The sequence below is a fragment of the Leptonotus elevatus genome, chromosome 14 (genome assembly GCF_054856555.1).
Source record: "Leptonotus elevatus isolate MCC_2025b chromosome 14, RoL_Lele_1.0, whole genome shotgun sequence".
In the NCBI taxonomy this organism is placed as follows: domain Eukaryota; kingdom Metazoa; phylum Chordata; class Actinopteri; order Syngnathiformes; family Syngnathidae; genus Leptonotus; species Leptonotus elevatus.
Genome location: NC_141252.1, coordinates 11998049 through 12022247, shown reverse-complemented (window position 1 = coordinate 12022247; position 24199 = coordinate 11998049). Strand labels below are relative to the sequence as shown.

The following is a 24199-nucleotide window of genomic DNA, read 5'->3' as shown; positions in this document are numbered from 1 at the left end:
TTACCATTGAGCCTATACTGTACACAAAAACAGTGTCTCAGCGTAGTGTTCACACAAATAATTAAAATATCATGTAGTTTCAAGAAAAAAAGTGTATGAATTTCACCATACTTCACGAAAACTGTACTACAAAGTATTATTGTTCGCACAAGCATGAATTTAAATTATTTCTCAAATCAAATATGATGTCGCCCGTCATAATTGAACGCATGTAAAATATGTGTAAAATAGGTTATAGTAAGATGTCCGTGATTTACGATGTTTCGAGAGCAACACTTGAACGCATCACTTCCTGTGAAAGTGGGAGGGGAATGTTGTCAACGTGACTGTCATCAAGTAACGTCGGACGTGCACCAAGCCGCGCAGACGTCGGCCAGTGCAATCGCTTGGATTCTCACTGCTGGAAGCTCGGGACTTTGCAAGTGGCAGGACCGGGGAGACGGACGGCGAACCCTGCAGGACGAGAAAATGCGGAAATAAGTCGTTGTCTCCGTGTGTCACCGCCGTCTGCCTTTAGTGCCATTTTGTAGCATTTAGGACAACTTAACGTACATTGTTTTATTTGATTTATTTTATCGGATTTAAAGCCACCGTCGCTAGCTAGCTTAGCAGCCGAGCGAGGCTGTCAGACGCACAGGTACCGCGGGAGAAGCGGACGAGGGCTCGGTGACAAAAGGAAGGTGGCGAGGTAGCGATGAACCGCTTTCGAAAGTGGCTTTACAAGCCCAAGGTAAGTTCCGAGGAATTCACACGTCATGACAGTCCATCGTTGAGCCATTTTGTTTGTATTTCCCGGGCGGGAGGAAGTGGCGGTAGTGTGGCTGCTTCGGGTCGGCTCGGCTCGGCTAGCCCGCAAGCATCGCTTGTGTCACACATCAGCTAACGTTAGCCGACCGGCCGGCTCTTGTGTCTTCACGTTGACATATGCAGCCTAGCTGAGCCCCCCTCCCCTTTGTTTTTGTTGACCCCTTTTGTTCAAGAGCCGCACTGGGAAAAACATGTTTGCGTGTATGCCCAATCGCTCCCTACACACGCACACAATGCAGACACTACACATTTTATTGTCACACGTTTTACTGCACCGTGATTGTTGACACTGCTGTGGTGAGCAAACTTGGGCTCAAAGGCGACTTTTGATTGCATTTAGAAAGGACTAATGGGCATCAAGTCATTTGCAGATGGGAGGAAAGGGTTAAAATGTATGTAAAAGTGTTTTTTTTAAAGGTAAATATTAAGTTATTTATATATTCATTCATAAATTAGTTAAAATATAGTGAAAGATAAAAAAATATCTTAATAAAATTCACTCTATTGTATTTTTAATAATATGATGGTCATTAACTTAAAGGGTCAGTGTGCAAAATTTAGTGCCATTTAGTGGTGAACTAAACTAATAATTCATTAATGGAAAAAAAGCGATTGATTTCAGCAATATGCAAAAAAAAAAAAACTGTTCTAGCCCATCAACACATTTTTAAAGATACAGTCTGCAATCCCTAGTTCAATCTAGTGGTGAACTCATTCATTTTAAAAACAGATTCTCAATAGTATGCAAAAAAAAAAAGTATTGCATAAATGAAAGTTTTTATATAATCGTAGGTAACTAGTAATTATTAGTTATTATTACATGGCTGTAGTCTCATCATGTGTTTCTGCAAAACACTTTGTGACAGCTACTGCTGTTTGAAAGTGCTATATAAATACAGATGCCTTGACTTGACTTACTAGAGAATGCTATGTTTTGCCGCCATCTTCCTGTTACGGATGCCCAAAGGACATCTTCGCAAACGTAGTTAGTCCTGGTGGTGCTTGTATCGAGTGTCGGATCGCTGAGTCCCGTGATTCGAGCTATAGCCGCCTGTCTCCCTCTGCTTTGCTCTCTCTAGCGTGAAACAAACTTGTCCCGCTAGCCGCTCTTGTTAGCCGCTCTGGCTAACTCCTGCTTGCCCACTCTGTAACTCACCATTGCTCGCCCACGACAAATGATAATTGGTGGTAGTCTTGCGAAGCGTGGTCTCAGGCACTGTAGTGTTTGCTTAAAATCATATTCTATTAGTTCACCACTAGATGTCACTAAAAGATGCACACTGTACCTTTAAAGTTGATGACTGCCTCCTCTTGGTTTAATGAGTAATGTTTAAGCTTTGGTGGATTTAAATCCTGCGTTGATGGCTAAACTCGGGTCACATTTGTACTTGTGAGAAGCCAGTGCTCTTCTAAATCTGCTGCTGTCAGGCCCAGTCATTTCTTTTAGAGTCAGGAGTTATTGGATTTGCTGTAATTCTTCAGATCAAGCAAGCAGAGCAGGTTGCGGGTACCTTGTTAAATATTCCAGCTGCAGCACTTTTGATATGTGAAAGGACTTTAGTTTTTTTGTTGTTTTAACTTTTTAGGTGTAGGGAACTTTAACTACTTAATGCAACCGTTTGACTGTATAGGTACTGTATGTAGTAGGTATATCAATAATGTATATGGGCTGCATCATCACTATAACATGGTTTTCCCCAGACTTATAGCAGTGTGTTTCTTTGCCAGAGGTCGATAAAAAAATGATCTACGTGGTCTAATGCTTGACAGTAATTCTCGACTTGTTCTATTTTTAGTGACCACTGTGTGAGTAACTGTCCAATTGAAAGTCTTGCGCAACACTTGTACTGTTCATTATTGTAATGTACCCTCATTTTTCAGCACCGATGAACATTTGCATAGCGCTGTTAAACGTAACAAATTAATGTGTTCAGCGTAATAAAACAGAAAAAGCAAAGCTAAAATTAAGGAGTATGCTCTCCACTCTGATTCACAGCATACATTAAAATTCATTTGAATATGTCTGCACAGTAAATTGACATAAGAACTGCTCTTAAAAGTTTCTCAATGGAATGTAATAAACTCTGGGGGAAAAAAACTGAAATATTGAAGTACATTTTTTTTCTTCTTTATGAAATTTAATTTAATAATTATTTTATAAAATTTCTATGCTGGAAAACTAATTAGCTATTAGCTCGCATGCTTTTGACAGCATATGCTCACCTGCGTCATTCTCCCTCTCTCTGTTCCACCCTCACTGTCGGTGCAGCATTGTTTGTGGCCCACTGCTGGGCTTAGACATAAATATTGATGCACAGTTGCACGCCACAAGCATTGTCACAGTCATGAATTGGATCGCGTTTAAAGAGCTGAAGCTGAACTATCACACCCTTGTCTTTTCTTCCAAGTCATTGCTATGGTAAGAATGAACATGATCATCTCCGGGTTTCAGGCAACCTGTTCTCCTTAAAAAAAAAAGCTTCAGTAATTAAATGACGAGATAACCACAATAAGAGGAAGAAGAAAACTTATGGTTAATTAATTGTCCTGGGAATAATAATAATACAAATAATAAACTAATAGAAATATGGCTGCATGTTTTAGTCATTGATACAGTCATTTCATAATAATTTATAAAATTAAGTTAAAGTTAAAAAGATTGTACTGTAAATGAATGTGATAGTGATTTGTGTTGAGGTCATTTTTCTGCCACTAGATGGCATAATTGCATTTGTAAGATGTTGCTAACAGCTCAGTGCATTTTTCTTTTCATATTAAGAGCTATCTAATCTTTAACATGAAGTAACTTGTGAAATTCTACACATTTTTAAAATTGTGAAATACAGCTTCACCCCAGTCTCCACAAATATATTTTTATTACTGCTAAATTTTGACGTGCTGCTTTGCGACTGGAATTCCCCCAGTACAGGCTTTCCAAGTATAAGGGGCGGGCATTAATCGTGCGGTAAAAAAAAATTGTGGTGTGTTAAAGGAACTTTAAGTTAACTCAAAATTAACTCACTCATTTTGACACCCCTATTATAACTATTTGAGCGAATGACATTGTGCCCCTGAACAGACACTGACACTAAATTTAAGGAAACAAGTACTATAGCATGCCATTTGGTTAGAGAATGTTCACAGAGAGTTGTTGCCTCCTTTCACCATCACATAATTATCAGCGCTGGACTTTTTCTGGCCAGTTCGAATCAAAAAGATGTGTACCGCTGCAAACTCTTGGGTTACGGCTGTCGGCGTGTGTCATTTGCAGCAGCCCGTTTAAGCGTCTTCACTCTGTCACTGTTTATAACAGTGAAAGGAATGTGGACACATTTAGCCTCAATGTGAGCCATGCGATGGTAGAGTGGCTGTGGGTCGTTCCATCACAACGGAATCATGGCAGAGTGAAGGTGCATTTGGCTGAATTGTAATCATATGCTGAATGCTACTAAAGTAATGTCTACTCATTGTCATCCTGGATAATGGTAGATTTGGAAAAGTGCATTTACTAGTAGCAGTGCCTCCAGCAGAAATGGAGAGTTTGGTACGTTGTTTCTGACTCCAGAACAGGCCCACAGTTGTATTAATTCAGTGTGTCGACTTCTGCTCCAACTGATAAGTGGCAACACTAAAGGCAGTTTATCAGATTTCGTATTAGTGCCCGAAGCAGAATAACTTTATGATCTGTAAACAGAATTTGAAATCTAAAATTACTCGCTTATTTTATTATTATTATTTTTTTTTCTACTTTCACACTCACTGGTTTTGTGAATTCATATATCTAAAATGTAACTTCTCCGTTGTAGCTCAAATCAGTCAAAACGGCCAGTTCTTGATTGTATAACCAGATTATAACTTGTTGCATAAGAGGTTTCATTTGGGCGCTGGCAAACGGGGTGACTCCACGTGACACCACGATAATAGCGTGGGCACCTGGGACACACCTTTTAATCAAATCTGCTCTCCTGTGTGTGCTGTCCTAATGGACGGTAAGTGCCGGGCGCATATAGAGGTCACTGCCGAGTCCAAATGTCACATCAGGACAGTCCGCAACTCTGCATTGAAGAGGCACAGATTAAGCCATCATTCCAGATGGGTGGATCACTCTGAGTCAGTGGACTGCGATAAGTAAGTCTAGTTCTCTGATGTGGATCCAAATCTTCATCCCGCTGATAAGAATAGATTTGAACAGTAGTGATATTCCTGAGCATTCTATAGTTGGGCAAAGCAATTGTGAGTCATGCAACAGCTGTGAGGCAATCAACCAACATGACAGTTTGACCACCACTACGTTTTGATAAAAAAAAAAGAAGTATTTAGCGTCTTAAATTGGCTCACTCTTGCTTCCAACACCGAGTCCTAAATAATAAATGACTTGATGAACCAATGTCCCCCGAAAACATTTGCATAGGATCCTTGGATGGCAGCCAGAAGGCAGCAAATGGGGCTTTGAATAAAATACAGAGGGTAGAAGTAAGGTCTCTTTTCAAGCCCTTAAGTGGGTTCAGATGATATTCAAGTGTCTGGTAGCTCTCGTCAGCTTGCACGCTTAGAATGGAAATGAAGTGTAGAATTTGAAGACCTTGGAGAATGCAGAAATGACAAAAATGCTGATGCTGTGCAGTGGCGGCCTCTCAATTTGATCAGACACTACCGCTTATCACAGAAGAGCAGGAAGTACAGAATCCTTGTGAATTGTATCGCTCTGAAATTAGTTTTGCGTCGTCGTGGCTTGCATCATCTTCGGGGCAGTCAAACAGCGGGCAGGCGTATGTCACACCACAAGGGACGTGAGTCTGCTGAATCATGTCCTTACTGAATGCAAGGTAGATCTGTCATTGGGGGTGATGACGTAAGTTCAAGAGCCATATACCCGCATTAGCACTCCTTTCTGAATTTTTGCCAGGATGGTTTTACGAAGAACACAGCAGCAGTAGTAGTAGTAGGTTGGTATTTGAAAGTTTCAAGTTGAACGTATAAAATGGAATGCACTAATTGGCTAAAATGAGTGACCGCCTGATATCAATCCCAATATGACCACACAAATTACCTGCTCGGGCTGCCCGTGATGGTTTATTTTTTTTTGTGATTGGCAATGACAACAAGTGATCGTAGGACCACAAGCTTCAACTAGCCGAATTGAGGTTGATACAGCCTGGCTCATAATGACAGGGAATATCGTGTCTTCTGATACCACCGAGCACTGTTTCGGATATGGGGACATCCAATTCCCTCCATTTTCCTTTTGTTTATATTGTCATCATGGTTTTGTGTCACTTGAACCGTGAAATGTGAATCCAGCCTAAATGAAGCACATATCCTGAATGCCCAAATGAGGATGAGTTTGTATTTTGGCAACAGACAAAATGCGTAGGCAAGAGGGCAATAACTGCGTCAGCTACTTGAATATAGTGACATCATTCCAGTGCAACCCGCAAAGAACTCCACACAGAAGAATGTAAAGACAATGAACACAGTAGAGTGCATACTATTTAGTCTTTGTTTATTCTTCCTGGAAAAATTCAAATCAGCACAGTTGATTTCACAACTCTGTACTGTCCAAATGCATTGCTGATTGGTTGCCACTCACTGTTACAAGTTCATTAACATCTTTAAGCCTGGTTGCTAACATTTGAGGAGTCATTATTTCATGCCATTTTATAGATGAAGCAGCATAAATCAAGTGTCTTTAGTTTCCAGTGCATCTTGAACACTGCCCGCCTTTCACTGAGTTTCTCCCATGATGCGGCGCTGCAGGAATTTTCCCTCTTGTATGAGGAATGCAGCAGGAGGAGGCTTTAGGAGGATGACATGACGTTTCAAACACTTCTTTTCTTTCTCACTGCACACTGGCCTAAAAAGATCTTTCAGTTTCTCCTTCTTCTGGTTCCTCTGTGGTCACCGTGACATTTGTGTCACAGAGCTTCCCATTGTTCAGTGTCGTCAACGAAAGCCCGCCTACTGGTAACTTGTGATGCCACTGCCAAATATTAGATATACAGAATATTAACAAATATATATGTATTGACAATATGTTCTATGCAGCCCCACTAGTCTAAATACGGTATTCTGATTTATATTGCGTTAGTTGAATATGAGTTTAGCAGCAAAATCCAGCAGTTTTTGTCAGTATCAGAAGGCGGCCATTTTGCCGCTTGCTGTCGAGTGAAAATGACATCACAGTTTCTCAGGTCTCGGGTAACAACCAAATCACAGCTTAGCTTAAAAGAACAAACAGGTGAGCTGTGATTGGTCGTTGCCTGAGCTTTGAGCAACTGTGATGTCATCTTCAGTCAACAGCAAGTGGAAAAATGGCCGCCCCCTGAGATGGATAAAAATGGCTGGATTTTGTTGCATATTTCAGACTAGTGAGGTCACATATAACATATTGTCAAGAAATGTTTAAGGTTGACTCAGCCCCTTTTGAACAAAAAACACACATCTTACCATATGGAAGTCTTTTGAACAGCCTTTTTCAAAAGTACTGTATTTCTTCTCACAGTACTGATGCGACAAGCATCCTTGCTGCAGACGACTGTATATCTCTGCATACCCTCCTTGCTGTTTGTTTCATTATTAATGAGCGGGAGTGAGGGGAACAGTGTTGTGTATCATATTCAGGGAGACGGTCCACAAGGGAGCGGATCACGCAACAGGAAGAGCACTGCAAACTTGAGGGGAAAGCACCTGTGAGAGATTTCTCCATTACAGTAATACTAATGTTCCATTTGATGTCATAAAAAAACGCTTTCACTACACCGCAGACAAAAAGACAAGTGTCTCTCCCAGTCCGCCCAGTCATGCTGCCCTTTTAGCGCCCGAGCTCCTGTACTATCATTTGGTTTCTCGCGGAGTGTGCGTGATGTTGCGTGTCGGCATGTGGTCGCCATTTTCAAATCCATTAACCTTTCCATCTATCCGAGTCCTCCCTTGAATTTGTGTCTGCGTCAGCATAGGTTGTCTTTTGTTTTCAGAATTTGAGCGTATCTGCGATGCCATATTTTCTTTGAGTTGCAAGCACAACTAAGTGATTATTATTATTCTTTTCTTTTTTTTCCCCCATTCCTTGTGCAATGTGTTTCCACTCAACCTATGCACGCTTTGCTCCACTGTGCTGTTGGTCCCAACACCTCCAGTGCACAGTGGGAGATAATGACACAAATGTGCTACCAGGGTTAGGCTCACTAATTACGCCTCCTCTTCTGGGAGCTTTCACTGTATTAAAGCTGCCTCGTGACAATGAATACTAAATATGTAATTTGCATCGCCCTAAAAAAACAATCTCAAAATTGACTTGTGTTGTCAAGAATTTGTACATATGCTGCAAAACAACTGTGGCGAGCGGTGCGTCCTATATACGCCGGTAAACTGGTTTTAATTTAACTCCAATACATCACTTGTATTCAGCTTATGTGTGCAAAAAAAGCATAAAATTACCCCTTAATAGCCAATGCATCATTTGTAAATTAGCATCTAGCCCAGTTCTGCTGAAGAATAAACAGATGTGTCTTCATCTGACGCTGTAGTTATTTCTGTAGAAAACCTCTTTAACTCATTCACTCCCAGCCATTTTCACTGAAGCAACCCACTTCGCTCCCGGCTGTTTTACTGGATTTTGACTGATTTTGCATGGCCCAATGAATATTGTGTTCTATTGCTATAAAAACATGGAACCTACCAAAAGAAAGATTAGAGTCTCTTCTTTCATCAGGAAAAAGAGTACATTTTTGGCCGTTTCCGTTTTGCAGCAATTAGCATTAGACTATAGCTAAGTTTCATCATTATTCATAAATCTGTTTAGAACTGTGGGGAAATCAGCTTGTTCGCAACATGGCCCTGGTTGTTCTCTTATGCTCTGCTGCCACCTGCTGGCTGTTTTTGTAATTACTACAATTGCTTCACCCGTTCTCTGCAGTTCAGAGGCTGCATCAAAGCCTTCTGTATGCTCTAGCATAAAAAAAATAATAAAAAAGTATAAATATGTCTTTGGGACACTTAAAACATTTAAAATTGAACATATTTATATGTTTTAGGGAGCAAATGAGTTAGTGGTGGTGGAGGCAGACGGCATCCATGCGCTTTTCTGTGAAGACTCAAAAGTGGAGTTAGGTGGTATGAAAACTGCCCCAATCTCACTGGTGTACTGTATAAGAATTGATATGCACTGGATGCTACATCATGGTTTTAATTTAGCTGAAAGACGCCAATGGGGAAGATATAAGTAATGTCCAGTCAAACGGCTTTTGTCAGTAGTTTGTTGTGATTCTGTGCAGAGGACGGACCCACAGCTTCTGGCCCAGTTCTACTACGCAGACGATGAGCTGAACCAGGTGGCCGCTGAACTGGACAGCCTCGATGGAAGGAAGGACCCTCAAAGATGTACGCTGCTTGTCAACCAGTTCCGCTCCTGCCAGGTGAGCTGGGAGGGACGAGGAGCAAGAGTATCTCGCGCTGCCTTTCATTAGAAATCACAACATCACACTGGGATAGGTGGGATTTATGTGGTTGCTGCTGAGATGACAATTGTTACAATTAGTTTTAAAAAAGTCACATTTTTTCTACTAACTACACTCTATAAAAGCTGTTTACACGACACCACATTGCAAATGATGATGCAAATGATGTTTTTGTCTTATTTTTTATAAATAGTCCATGCAAATGGTGCACCAACTGCTGTCAAATAAGAGGTACCATGTTAATAAAAATATAACTTGATCTTTTAAAAGGAACCCCGACTTTAATGACAAGTTTGCTCTGTTATTTATTTGGTTGTTACTAACATAACTATGAGATTCATTTTTTCAAAAATCATTTCCAGTTTAATACATTTTGTAGAAACTTTATTTGGACGTACGTCGCAACGCATTCAGTGCGTTATGACGTAGAATGGCGGCAGCATTTAAAATGACCATAAATAAAGCAAGTTAAGCCACGTAAATAACAATGGCGGCGTACATTCAAATAATGTTTCTACAAAATGGATTAAACTGGAAATGATTTTTGAAAAATGAATCTCATAGTTATGTTAGTCACAACCAAATAAATAATATTAGTTGTACGAATCTTTGAATGTCTCACGATTCGATTCTGTTACGATTTTTGGGTTTTGATTCAAAATGATTTGATTGACAATGATTTTGCTTCAATTTATAGATGTGCAAGGAATTGTAATGATCTACTCCAGTCTGACTCGCTAATGCTAATTAACGCGCTACTTGCTGCACTTTTATCACTCAAAAGAACTGCTCCACGCTGAAAAAAAAACTTTTATTGGAATAACTTGATCGTGACTTTTTCCTTCTACTCTCTAATGTGGCTACAACTTAACAGTGTATTAGACCGTGTGGAACCACACTGCCTCTCAGTGGCCAAACCGGGTACAACATGAACAGCGCTCCAAATAAAGGCACACACAGACAAAGGCAAAACAGTATAAAATAATTAAAATAAACTCGATTTTGGGACATTTAAAATCGTTTCTGAATCGTACTAAATGAGAATCGATTTTTTTGCCACACCCCTAAATAATATAGAGCAAACTTGTCATTACAGTCGGGGTTCCTTTTAAGATGTTTTTGATTGAAATAGCTTTTAATTTCAGCAAATGCCATTTTCAGTTCTTCACAACATATCAAATGTTTTGTAACTTCTGTGTAGAATAATTTGGAACAGTGCATTTTAACAAAAACTATTATCATCGGGGGAGGTGTTTACAAATATTATTAACAGTTGATGATTCAATTGTATTGTGTTAAATTCAAAAACTTTCAATTGATTTGACAGTATTCCACAAACCACCTGGCTGGACATTGTTTTTATGACCGACAAGCTGAAAATAGACACGGCACTTACAGCCTCGGTCTAAAAATTGGCGAGGTGGTCTCATTGTTACCTTATCTGGGTCAAGTTTCCACATGAAGCACGTTAAGCTGATAACGTGCGATAAGTCGTTTTGTCAGTGTGTGAGGGACTTTGAAAACAAGGAAACACTCATTTGTATTAGTTAGCAAAGGGCTTTGTGTCATGTGTTTAGTTAATGAATGTCCAACAGTGGCTTCTTTCGGGAGAAACGGTTTACAACGGCACCTTGGATACGATTATGGAACAAGACTGTTTTTCACAAATTTCACATAGCTGTACAGTTAGTTACATGATAAAAAGTATATATATCATCCATCTATACATTTTCTATAGTGCTTGTTCTCATTAGTGAAATGGAACCTACTGGGTCATTCCATGCCACATCAGCCAAAAAAAATCTGAAAATTGTCCTCTATCAGATGTGGATTTTCAGTGAATCGATGTGAACTAATACATGTCATAAATTTTTTTGTTACGGTCACATTATCCTTAAGATCAAATTGTAGGTCAAAAGGTCAATTCACTACAGTATGCACCAATCATCTAAATGATGGCAGATTTGGAATTGTTGGTTTGTGCGCATGCATGTATAATAAGTCTGTGGGTGTCTTTAGTCTTCATTGTGTTGGTGTTAGTGTGCATTGTTAGCTCTGGCCGCGGCCCAGATGTACATGATGATAGAGGTAAATGGTTCGAGTAGTCTTTGTGCGGTCAGGGCTGAGAGGCGCTTGGAGGGCAAGGCTCTGCATGAGTGATGGCTGCCATGCTGCATCATGCTGCGAGAGCGACAGGTGGTATTGGGAGGTCGTCATGTGGCCTGTTGTGCTCCAGCAGCCCTCCTAGCGCCGCTGCACACCAGGCAATGCTTAATAAGGTCACCGCTTGACCCCCAACTGTTCTTTTACCTTCTTCCTTTGACAGCGTGTTTATTTTTATTTAGCATGCTTTTATATGTTGCAATATATGTTTTTTGTTTTTTTTTCTCAAACGTTCCTCCTGAAAGCTTTTGACGAATATATTAGGCAGTGATACCCGACAGCCTGGGGCATCAATAATAGCAGATGAAACCACTCGGGCCAACAATTTACACTTGAACCGGCCACCAAAGCTATCAGCTGTGTCTGCCTGAGCGCTCTGCAATTTTTGTGTGTTTATATTTTGAGACACGGGTGGGTGATGAGGAAGGTTGAAAGACAAGCAGGGACGAAAATAGAAGCTGAAAGGAAGGATGGCAAAAACATTTTTTTGTCAAAAGAGGATTCGCAGCCGGTCCTCGATGGTTATCGCCAATGTCCCCTGCTACTAGAAGCTTACAGACACACCCGCAGCTCAAAGCTGTAAAGGAATCAATGGTCAAGCTTTCCGTCTCAAATCTTTTTAATCTTCGTCCTCTGGGCATGCAGAGAAAGACGCAGTGCTGCGCCTGACAAGATTACAGTGCACAGTGCCGCCACAGTTGAGTGAAAAGCTCATTGTAAGTCATTGTTATGGCTCTTGTACATGCCAGAGGCACATAAGCTCTTGATTAGCTCTCGCGGTGTGTGACACAGTATTTTCACAGCTTGAATTATGAGCCTCATTTGAGTGTTTTTATTGAACGCCAGCGACCCTAATGGTGTAATACCCTCGTCAAAGTGCCTTCATTCACCTCCCAATCAATGATCTCCAAAAGCCACAATGGCTGTCTTGAAAAAGATGTCATTAGCATTCATGTTTTGTTCATGATGCTTTCGTGACTGCAGGACAATGTGCTGAACATCATCAACCAGATCATGGATGAATGTATTCCCTGCGACCGAGCCAACAGAGACTTCTGTGTCAAGTTCCCCGAGGAGATTCGTCATGACAACTTGGCAGGGCAGCTCTGGTTTGGAGCTGAGGTACAGTATTCTTTCAGAATCAATCTGGAGGAAAACAAGCCTTCGGGAAGACTACAAAATACTGTTTATTTCACGAGGACAAGTTTCCCATGTGGAAATGTGTGACATGAGATTGTTAAAGATGTTCCCGCTCTTGTGCAGTGTTTAGCTGCGGGCTCCATCATCATGAACAGGGAGATAGAGAGTATAGCGATGAGACCCTTGGCAAAGGACCTGACTCGCAGCCTGGAGGAGGTACGCAACATCACCCGAGACCAGGCCCTGCGAGACCTCAATTTCTACGCAGACCGCATGAAGGACGCACTGCGACATTTCGACAGCCTTTTTGCTGAGTTTGAACTCAGGTAAATTAGAAGCAGACCTTCTTGGCAGTCGTAGCGCAAATAATAATTCACATTTGCCAACAACAAACCTTTGACTCGACTGCAAATGTCATTGCTTCCTTTTTTTGCATCGCAGCTATGTGTCAGCCATGGTGCCTGTCAAGTCTCCCAAAGAATACTATGTGCAGCAGGAGGTGATTGTTCTCTTCTGTGAGACGGTGGAAAGGTAACTTCCCAACTTCTCAAACTTTTTATGCCAAATACCACATAAAAGGAAGTCTTAGCTCTCCAGGTACCAGCGTCGTGACAACATTCCAAATTCAATGGTCGGCATGGATCAGTGGTAGAGTGGTCGTCTCCCAACCGTGAGGTCGTGGCTTCGATCCTCAGCCCTTGTGACCATGTCAAAGTGTCCTTAAGCAAGACACTGAACCCTGATTTGCTCCCATTGGACTAGGCCTAGGCAGCACCTTGCATGGCAGCATCCGACCACTGGTGTATGAATGTGTGTGTGAATGGGTGAATGTGAAGCTTTGTAAAGCGCTTTAGGCACCATATGGTGTAGATAAAACCCTATATAAAAAAAAAAGCAGTCTATTTTTAATTTCATTAAAAAGAAAAAGATTTTATTCCTAAAACGTATATTTAGCCACTGTAACAGAATGCGCAGTTTCAACATTAACACTGTGCTTAAATATAGGCTATATGGATTATTTTTAAATTTTTATTTGGGGGGGGTTAAACCTCTATTTATCCATTACAATCAACCTCTACATGATTTCCACCATTCTTAAGACTTGTTACACTTAATAAGTTTAATTTAAATTTTTAAAAAAGCAAAATGTAGAATGACTACAGAGCTAGTGATTATATAGTAATTTCTGGAGTATAAGCCGCTACTTTTTTCCCTTGCATTTGACCCTGCGGCTAATACAAAGGTGCGCCTTATTCATCAAATCACAAGGGGGCGCACTATAAAGGAAGTGCAAGAGCGTCAGGCAGAGCAAAACAAACCAAGTGAGCCCAAATACACTAGGAGAGACAGAACAAGAGCGAGACAATTTGCGCCCTCATTATGGAAAAGAAAGTAGCGGGAACCCAATGCCGCTTACAGTTGGGTGTGGCTTATATTATGTGTATCTTGTTATATGTGTAACAAACTTGAGTATTCCCCAAATTTAGCTAGCACGGCTTATAGTCAGGTGCGCCTTATCGTCCAGAAATTACTGTAGGCTGCGTTCATAAATTAATAGAAATGTCCGCTTAATAATTACATTCAAGTTTTTCTTTTTAGTCTTAAAATGACTTGCCTTAACCAGGAACTAGTGTTGCTTTGTAGCCAAATTTACAATCCTAATGGATTAAAGTACCTCATAAATCTAAGTAATATGACCACCATTGCACCTTCTTCGGTGTCAACAACTTCTTTTTGTTTGCCAACCGCCAAGAAACTGAAGAAGTACGCTTGGAGCGTCTTTCAGAACGCACCCACAATGAGGAATGTTCAAGGTCTCGGTTTTTGTGAAGCAAATTTCCCCTCTAAAAAAATTGACAGTTTTGACTGGTCTGACTTAGAAGGAAGAAAATAGCAAGAAAATCCACAAAATAGCAAGGTAAAGTAGCATTAGATGAAGTTATGGTCACAAATAAAAATCCGCTATACAATAGCGAGGGAACACTGTACATTGCAAATGGACTGTGCTAAAAATTAAATATAACGAAACTCTACTTAGGCAGTGGTTCATGTAACACTTGAATAACTGGTATACATATACAAAATACTAGGGGTGTCAAAATGAGTGCATTCATTTTTAGTTTTTTAAAAAATATATTTATGATTAATGACCATGCCTTACTTGTAAAGCCTGTACTGGTGGAATTCTAGTCGCAGCGCAGCAGACACGTCCACATCAAAATTTAGCAGTAATACATTTAATAATAATGCATATATTTGTGGAGACTGGGGTCAAGTTGTATTTTACAATTTTAAAAATGTGCAAAATTTCACAAGGTACAAGTTAAAGATTAGATAGCTCTTAATATGAAAAGAAAAATGCACTGAGCTGTCACCAACATCTTACAAATGCATTTATGCCATCTAGTTGAAGAAAATTAACTTCAACACAAATCAATAATTTTTTTACAGTACATCTTTTTAATTTTAACTCAATTATTATTATTATTATGAAATTATTGTATCATGGACTAAAAGATGCAGGCAGATTCTTATTAGTTTAACTTTCCCCCCAATTTTATGTTAATAAGAGTATGAAACTTAGAAAAAAGTTTTATTGTACATTTAAAACAGATATAGAATTTGCGATTAATCGTGAGTTAACTATTGAAGTCAAGCGATTAATTACGATTCAACATTTTAATTGCCTGACACCCCTACAAAATACTGATCTCGTCTGTCTTTCCCTTCTGTCCCAGGGCGCTCAAAATGGGCTATCTCACACAAGACATGATTGATGACTATGAGCCTGCGTTGATGTTTACAATTCCCAGACTAGCCATTGTATGGTAAGTGTTGCCCGTCTTCACCAGACTTCCCGCCTCGCTCCTCCTTCCAAATCTCCATAAACGATTTTCAATCTATTTTCAGCGGGTTGGTCGTGTACTCAGAAGGACCTCTCGACCTTGACCGAAAATCAGAGGACATGTCTGAGCTCTTCCGTCCTTTTCGTACTTTACTTAAGAAAATCAGGTACAGTCAATGAGTGCCATCTTAAATTCTTAATTCTTAAATTTAAATATTACTCTTTGTCACTTTTTCAGAGACCTGTTGCAGACTCTGACAGAGGAAGAGTTACTGATGCTGGAGCGGAACCTCTGTATCTCTCAGGATGGCGAGTTACCTACAGGCCAGGAGGAGGAGGAGGAGGCCACAAGCAAAACACCAGCACCTATTCAAGAGTCGCCCTGCAGCCCCACTAATGTCACCTCCGAGGCGGACGGTGATGAGCAGCAAAAGCATCTGTCTCTGTTTGTCTGTCCCAGCCAAGAGGAGGAGTTGGCGCAAGTGGAAAAAGGCTGGGAGGAGGTGGAGCCCGAGAAAGGGGAGCAGGCGGAAGAGTTGCAGTGCGAGGAGGCCGAAGAAGCTGAGCTTGCTTGTTCCATGCAATATGACGAGGAAGAACTGGAACAGCTCAACATGATGGTGTACCGCGTTGGAGACGAGATGTCAACTCTGCTGTCGCCTCCCAGCCAGGGTCAGTCTCCGGCGCGCCGTCCCAACAGAGGCGAGGCAGGAGGCGGCGCCAGTGGGGCTTCCAGTACTGAGGTCTCCCCTCTCAGAGTACTGAAGCGCAGAGGAAAGACGGGCGTCCATTTAGAGGAGGAAGACCGGGTCTTCTTCATGGAAGATCTGGACCCAGCAGGAGACGGCGTTACCAGCATATCAAGAAAAGTCAGTAGTTGTGTTGCCTCGCCTTCTAAAACCCCAAAGTCTGCTCATCCGTTGCAGCGTAGTCCAGATGTGCGGTCGGACGCGGTTCGCAACGGTTGGCTCCCCGAAGGACCTTCAGATCAGCCTTGTCTCCAACCACGCAGTAAGAACACACCGTGTCTCAATGCAATGCGCCCTCCAACGCGCACATCCGCTCCCAGCTCTGAACCGCTGCCTTACACCAACGGCTGGGAGATGGGCTTAGAGAGCGCCGTGACTGAAACCGCGGAGGTCATCGCCCATCGTATGGGCGGCATGAAACTTTCAGCCACGGTCATATTCAACCCTCGCTCCCCCAGCTTGACAGAGCTGGCGGTGGACAAGATGCTTCTGCCTCGGCCCGCTCCGTCTGAGATCGATCCCTGCGGCCCGCTGGTGGCCACTCACTGCTTACTTAACTCTTGCGTCTGCTGCGGGAGCTGCGAAGACGCCCATGAGGACGGCATCACCTCTGAGACCGCAGGGCTCGGGTTAGGCCTCGCTCTAAGAACAGATAAGCACTGTAAAACCACGGCCCCCGGCGCTGTCATCCAGTCCTCTGCTTGCCGGCTGCCCCCGCGAGGCCGCGAGTGCTTCAGTAGAAGAGAATTTTGCCAGCTGTCTCACGCTTCTTCCCGCTGCTTGAACGAGCCCCTGGAAGAGGAAGGGCGAGCTGAACTGTGTGAAAAGTGCCTGGCGGGCGATCCACGACCGGGGAATCTCACTCAGAACTGTGACAACAGCATAGAGGACGAACCCTCCACATGCTGCCTGGAGAGGGCTGAAACGAGGCAACACGCGACTGGAGGCTTGCTCAGGGACAAGGCGGCGGACAAGGACAAGCAAGGAATGAAGGAATCCAAAAGGGACACCAAAGAGGACAGCAGGAAGGGCTCCAGGTAAGTTGTAAATTGATTTGTGTCATAACGAGCACTTGATTTTGACTTATTTCATCATATCATCAATTCATCATTTGTGAGTTTGACTTCTTCCTACTCTCTTTTTCGGACTAGCAGTCATTTGGGATATTTGTATTTGAGAATTTTCCTCTTTTTTTTTTGGTTCCTGTTTTTTGACTGCACGTTCAAAATAATCTTCAATCAATATCAATTTAATATTTGACTGAACTTTTATTTTTATTTTATTTCTTTGTGCTTTTATGTTTTCTTTCCTAATGTTTTCAATATTTCCTCTCCTTTCTGTACTATTGTTTTTAGTCTTCACAACTCCCCCGTCAGCTCTTTGTCAGGTAGTGACTGTGAGAGTGTGTCGGTCACCACATGTAGTCTATCCAGCAGTGTTTACACTCCCAGGTAACTATAAGCAGCATCATATGCTAGTATAGTACTATTTAATTATGGGACAAAGCAGCAGATGATGTTTTCTTTCAGTCTTCATTTATGATAGTCAGTTGTCTTTGCTGTCTTAAATCGCAACATCTTCACTCCATGAATTATGGATGGAAGGTGTGAATAATGTAGGGACAGTTGAGGGGGTATAAACAGCCTCTCCTGCTCTGTCTTCCGTTGCTTCCTGCAGCCCCGTCAGCAGTCTCACTCCCAGCTCAGGCACGTCAGAGGACCTGGACCATGAGGAGATCCGGCTCGCGCTGCAAGATGCCAAGATGGCTGCCCGAAATAAGATTCGCTCACGCTTCCACAGCAGCAGTGACCTCATTCACCGTCTCTTTGTTTGTATATCAGGTAAGGTGTTGCACAGCGCACCTGTTTGTTCACACACGCAAACAAAAACAATATCACAAATGATTTTTAAAATGTGAGAGACCCCCACACTATATGAGGAAAAACTTTCCTTGTTAACACAGCAAACCACACGCATAACGATACCTCCTCAGATAATTAATCTTTTCTCCTCTCCAAAACTGTTTGTTGCAGTACCAAGACTAACCTGTGTGAGGCAGCGTGGTGCCACATGGCATCCACGCTGGTCAAAACCCCCAAAACAGAATAATAGTGTATGCTATGGATAAAATAAAATAAAAATAGTCGACGTGGTATAAAAAATGACTGCAATTTTGGAATCAGCATAACAAAATTGTATTATTTAAATGGTTCCCCAGTGTTATTTAATGAGACAAATAAATACAAATCCATTATAAGTAACTCATTTTAAGAATGAAAGTGGCTTAATTAATGCCACAAATACTACAGCTGGCTTAAAGAATGAAGCAGACCATACTTTGCCCCTGCGTTATTCAAACTCCCTCAACACACCCATTTGCTCCTCTTAATTAGCTGTCGTCATGTTTCACATCACTGTCATGGAGTCTGTGGCTCGGTCCAACTCTGTGTTAACCACACACATAAGGATTGGCCATCAAATATTGAACATTTACAATTACCATCCCGACTATTTTCCGAGCAGATCAGGAAGGACAAAAAAAAACTTCTCAACAAACCCCACACCACAGGATAATTGCCCAGGATCATCTTTCAGAGACATCCCAGAATCGGCCCTTTGCTGACTTTGATTGCACGGAAGTGTAGATGGTGAAATTTGGCCTCACTTCACCTGCTCTTTCTTCTCATGATTTGATTTTCTTTGTTGGGGGGGGGTGTATAGGTGTTGCTGATCAGCTGCAGACCAACTACGCCAGTGACCTTCGCAGCATCCTCAAGACGTTATTTGAGGTTATGGCAACTAAGTTTGAGCAGGGAGATAACGATAAGCAAAAAAAAGGTAAGGATCGTGTGTTGGGCATAACGCTTTCAACTGTAATTGAAGGGGGGGGGTGTATATATTAATTATGCACAGCTTGGTTTTAGTTTGTTTCTCTGTGGTGCCCAGCAGGCCCTGTTCTGCGAAGTGCAGTACTAGAGGACTGCGCTCTGTGTCAGGAGACCATTTCCTCATCAGAATTGGCAGCCAAGGCCCGCGAGGGCCAGTTTGAAGGTCAGCACATCCACAAACATACAGAATGTAGTTGAAATGTCAGCCTTTCCTCCTCAGATGCCGCCGAATTGAGGCTCTCGTGGTGGAAAGCCGACTACATGCGTGATTCGGCAGCTCGTTCGCATGAGCTGTCGACCGTCGGCAACTTTTGGCTATGATTCCAAATGTTAATTCACAAGCGAATGGCGTGTCAATAGCACCGACTTTTATATTCAAGTTAGATTGCATGAACTTTCACACACAAAAAAAAAAAATGCTGTTTAGGAGTGGTCACCAATCTTTTTGAAACTGAATGCTACTTCTCAGGTACTGATCATTGCAAAGGTCTACCAGTTTGATACACACTTCTGAAATAACGTGAATTTCTCAAATTACCTTTAGTTATTGTTATTATAAGTAATTATTGATATTCATCATTGGGAAGTCATAGATCATGCTAATGATATCTCACAATGGTTTAACAATGTAAAAAATTGATAAATATGATTGATTTCTATAAATATCTACTAGGCTTTAAATTTTCTAAGGAACACTTGTACACTTCTTGGGAGCCGATATTGGGCATTTTGACGAATATCGGTATCGGCCTTTTTAAAAAAAAATCTGATGGCCGATACCGACGGGAATAAGCGGTTAAGAAAATGGTTGGATGGATGGAACTATTTATTACATTTTTCAGTTAACTTTATAAGAGATGCTGCTAACCCTGGGAACCTTCTGAACTATTTGTTTTTGTTCGACATTAAAACAAAGAAATGTGAAAGTTTAAAATTTCAGGTGTTTAAAAATTTTGGGAAAAAATATTTACTGTAGAAAACTACTTGTTTAAGTTTCCATTTCACTTCTTAAGACGTGCGCATAACCTTCCTTGGGAGCTCCCTGAAAATTGTGTTAGAAATTCAAAAGGATGTCTATTGTCTAAGATAAAGGGAAAAAAACGTGTACACTTTCAAAAGTCTGAAAAATTGTTCAATAAACATGTTTAAAGACATTAGAACAAAGTCAAGATTTAACATTTTTTACTGAAAATGAATATATTATATCAGTTATTAGCCATCCTGACTACTAATAATCGGCATTGGTATTGGCCCTGAAAAAAACATATCTTTCCTCGGAATTCACAATTACCCATCACTTGTGGGCTATTTTTAGGACATGCCTTGCGAGCTACTCGTGGTCGTTGGAGGTGACCTGGTGCCCGTGAACACCATGTTAGGGACCGCTGATGTAGTGTTTACCGTATACAGTACAGTACTCACAAAACGTTATTTGACTTTTTGTATGGAATTTCCAAATGAACCTAAAATGCACCATAACCTTTACAGGTGAACTTAATTTGACCTCTAAAACCAAAATTAATACACTATGAATTGACCAATAAATGTCCTGGTGCAATTACATTTGGTATTTAAACAGTCATCACCATTATGCTGTTTTTGACATCATGAGATCAAGACGACATCTAAGATTAGATCAACAGAACAGAATGCTCTCAGAAGGAAGTGGCCATTATCAGCAGAGAGGCGAAGACGTGGTCCAACACCTCTGTGAAAACTGTTCCTGTTGTGGACTTTGTTGCAGATCCTCCCGACTGGGTTCCAGATGAAGTGTGCAGCTCCTGCATCGCCTGCAAAGCTCCTTTCACCGTCATCCGCAGGAAGCATCACTGCAGGAGCTGTGGAAAGGTGCGAACCAAGGTTCCGTCCTTCAATGTGTTGATGCCACAACCCCCTAATGTTACCTTTTGCTCCCCTCAGATCTTCTGCTCTCGCTGCTCCTCCCACTCGGCTCCATTACCCCGGTACGGCCAGATGAAGGCCGTCAGGGTGTGCACGCACTGCTACATGTTTCACGTCACGCCTTTCTACAGCGACAAGGCCAACATTTGAAGCACTGGCCGCCACCGCGACAGCAAAGATGACGCAAAGACACCTTCACAGTCAACGTACGTGCTTGCAGAGAGAGAGAGAGAGAGAGGATGGGGAAGAAACCAAGGGAAGGTCTCACCTGTTTCCCGTGTCGTTTCCTGGAACAGACACACTATTCCCACATTTGACTGTGAAGGTGTAAAAGGAGGCAATCGCAGACTTGAAACTGGCTTTGTGGTGCAGCACAACATGAAAACAGGCCACCTTAGGAGTTTTATTGCTTTTCATGTACAAATGAATGGACTTCCTTATTCTACAGCGAGCTTCCAACATTTGTGCCAGAGCTCCCACGGGACTCGGATTAGTCAAAGAATGTAAGTCATGATAAGTATGTAAATAAGGATCATTCTGGTTATAACTAAACCACAATGTCGGCTGTTGCTATTCACACGTGAACTGGGCAGAAATCCGCTGCACGCTTCCAGCGGCATTTACACAATAGCGATGAGATAGCTTTTGTATTGGGATTTTGTCACGCTTTTGATGGCAGTGAATGTTAATGGGTCAAGACTTTATGGGCTGTGCCCATTGTGCACTCTGGATAAAAGGGATCTCGTACTTATCACCACCGTCTGGTCTGGAAGGCCCTCTAGTGGAGAGTTGACCTCTCTTCAACACTTTTTCAATTTGACCCGAAAGCCTTCTTCGCAGGTGCTGACTTTTGCTGACTCGTGGCTTTTCTTTTCATTCTAGTGCAATATTCTGACTACTATAACCAAACGAGCCATTTCATGTAAGTGCAACGGCGTTCATTAGCTAAATGACTCGCATATCCCTGGCGTCAGGCCAAAAGCTTGTACTTCCAAATTCGGTACTTTTCAGGAGAACCCCAAAACGCCATCTTTGTTCAGCCTTTAACATTGCATCATCATAGAGAGCAAACTCATTTTTAAACACTTTAGAATGGTCAATAATTCGTAAAGATATCACCTGCACATGTGGACTAACCAGAAGTATAGATTTTTGGCTAAATAAATAAATACATTTGCAGAATTGTCTTAAAGGAGCATTGTGGAATTGGACACTTTTTTTTTTTTTTACTCATGACACTTCTGGCCTAAAACGTGCAATGCTCTGTGTGCCCCCAGTTTTCTTGGAATCTGAGCTGGAATTTGTGCTTGAAGCCGGCCTCTTGTTTTCAGTTTCCACCCTAATTTTGTCGTACGCTAACACTAAATGTCCGCAGGGACGAACGAGCATGACGTCTCCCTCCACCCCTCCTCTCCTCCAAGAAACCGAACACTCCACACTGAAGGGACGATATACTCATCTGGGTATTGACGTATGCGTGATACAATAAATTCTTTAACGTTAAAATGTTAAACTCCACAATGCACCTTTAAGAGGTTTCGGAGAGGTTTGATTGATGTTAACTTGAGGTACGTCACACTAGACGCACACTTTTTGTGCCGAATCCGGTCTCATTTGTATATCAAGTGCTGTTTGCTAAATATCTGCTTCCTTTGCAGTGACAAGCAATCTTTCACACTGATCATCATCATCATCATAATCATCATCATGTTGTTATATTACATTAGGTACCGGTACATGAGAGTGGGCATTGTGTTATTCTGCTGTAACTCAAAGCAGCTTCTCAGGCATTTCATAATCAGGAACATGCTCTACTGTTGAATCTAAAGTTCAACCTCACTTAGGAAGGGTTTTGCTTTTTCTTTTATAAAGAATAAAAACGGCATATGGAGCTAGATCAATTTTATGTATATAAACGGAATCATGCAGTAATTTAAAGGCGCAATATTCTATTATTTCAGAGATTGGTCTTATTTTGTAAAATGACGCTACATTTCCTTGATGGGAGCTGTGTAATTTTTTTTTTAACAATGTTATATAGTTTTAAATGCAATGTAAACGGAAATAAATTATTTCCCCCGTTTTAAACCTTTTGACTGGTCATTTGTGTGCGCGCGTGTCTTGCTATTGTTGTTTTAACTGTTACTTTACCTCTTATAACAGTATGAAGATATAGCCAGAGCTATGTATGTTATTGTAATGACATTGCTGCTTTTGGTTAAATTCACAATGCAGTAGTGAAACCAATGGGTATAACTGAACACACAGGAAGTTAAGTGTTGCATTTATTTATTTATTTGCATTACAACACACCTGAACTGGCAGTGTGCGTTTAAAATTTTGACCAACATTTCTTAAAATAAAAGTGTTTTGAAAGTCTGCTGTTCTTTTACGGTAGTGCATTTAATTTAAAACTTGTAGGTTATAAAAAAAAGGTTACCTTGCCACACATGCTGGTTTATGTAGCGGTACTTAATCCTTTACTAAGAACTATTAAGAACACTAAATCAGCAAATATACAAATAACCTACAAATGACATCACTACTGTAATCCCTAATTTATGCCTGCAGAAGCAGCTATGTTATTGTGTCTGTAAAGATGGAGTTTTCATCTCAAGTGACATCTAAGGACAATGAATGAAGTGTCCGCATATTGACAAGAGGTGGCAGCATTTCGTTCATTTGGTTAAAAGTGGTTTTCATCTGTGGATGCCCCTCTCAGGTGAATGCTCACTCTTCGTCCCATCCTCGGCACTGGTTAGAAACCCTAATTTCAAACCCTAACCATAGCAGAATCCCTATGTTTGCAAACCTAACCCAAGTTTGAACCCCCAATCCTAGTTTAAAACCCTACTTTGAAAACCAATTTAAAAATGCAAATTTGAAACCCAATTTAAAAATGCAAATTTGAAACCCTAAATCAAATTTAAAACCCTACTTTGAGATCTTTGCACAAGTTTAAAACTCTAAAACCCAAGCCTTAGTTTAAAGCGTTAGTTTCCACAGTCAGTACTAGTAGTAAATCACCAGTATATAAAATGAATGTATAGTGTATAAATGTAAAAAGAGTTTAATAAAAATTTGCCACATTTTTAAAAATTAAAATTTTAGGAAAATTGCGTGTTGCAAAGATATCACACTTTTTTTTAAAGCCTTTAACATCTCACTAATAACTTTTTGTTTTTTCAACAATCACGCCAAGCTGAGCTTTAGAACATTTTTTAAAATAACCTTGAAAGATGTTTAACG

At 41.2% G+C, this 24199-nt stretch overlaps 1 protein-coding gene across 3 annotated transcripts; it reads left to right on the top strand.

The window, feature by feature from the left end:
- Nucleotides 1-346: 346 nt before the first annotated feature.
- Nucleotides 347-23038, top strand: zfyve28 (zinc finger, FYVE domain containing 28). 3 transcript variants are annotated; one of them, XM_086095566.1, is made up of 14 exons: nucleotides 347-730; nucleotides 9081-9221; nucleotides 12411-12548; nucleotides 12690-12892; nucleotides 13008-13097; nucleotides 15305-15394; nucleotides 15477-15578; nucleotides 15650-17197; nucleotides 17516-17611; nucleotides 17838-18001; nucleotides 18882-18998; nucleotides 19110-19211; nucleotides 20793-20896; nucleotides 20969-23038. In XM_086095566.1, exons 1-14 carry the CDS (start codon nucleotides 695-697, stop codon nucleotides 21098-21100), a joined length of 3063 nt encoding a protein of 1020 aa, XP_085951692.1. In that variant the 5' UTR covers nucleotides 347-694; the 3' UTR covers nucleotides 21101-23038. The 3 variants fall into 3 exon arrangements, with proteins under 3 accessions (XP_085951692.1, XP_085951691.1, XP_085951693.1); XM_086095565.1 differs by having other exon boundaries at nucleotides 19107-19211; XM_086095567.1 differs by lacking the exon at nucleotides 17516-17611 and having other exon boundaries at nucleotides 19107-19211.
- Nucleotides 23039-24199: the final 1161 nt, after the last annotated feature.

What these genes read in the sequence shown, in the direction of transcription:
- zfyve28 (XM_086095565.1), top strand. Translation starts at nt 695, where the DNA reads ATGAACCGCTTTCGAAAGTGGCTTTACAAGCCCAAG. An exon ending in AGCTCTGGTTTGGAGCTGAG is followed by an intron (nt 12,549 to 12,689) that starts GTACAGTATTCT and finishes GCTCTTGTGCAG; the next exon opens with TGTTTAGCTGCGGGCTCCAT. An exon ending in TCTCTTTGTTTGTATATCAG is followed by an intron (nt 18,002 to 18,881) that starts GTAAGGTGTTGC and finishes GGGGGTGTATAG; the next exon opens with GTGTTGCTGATCAGCTGCAG.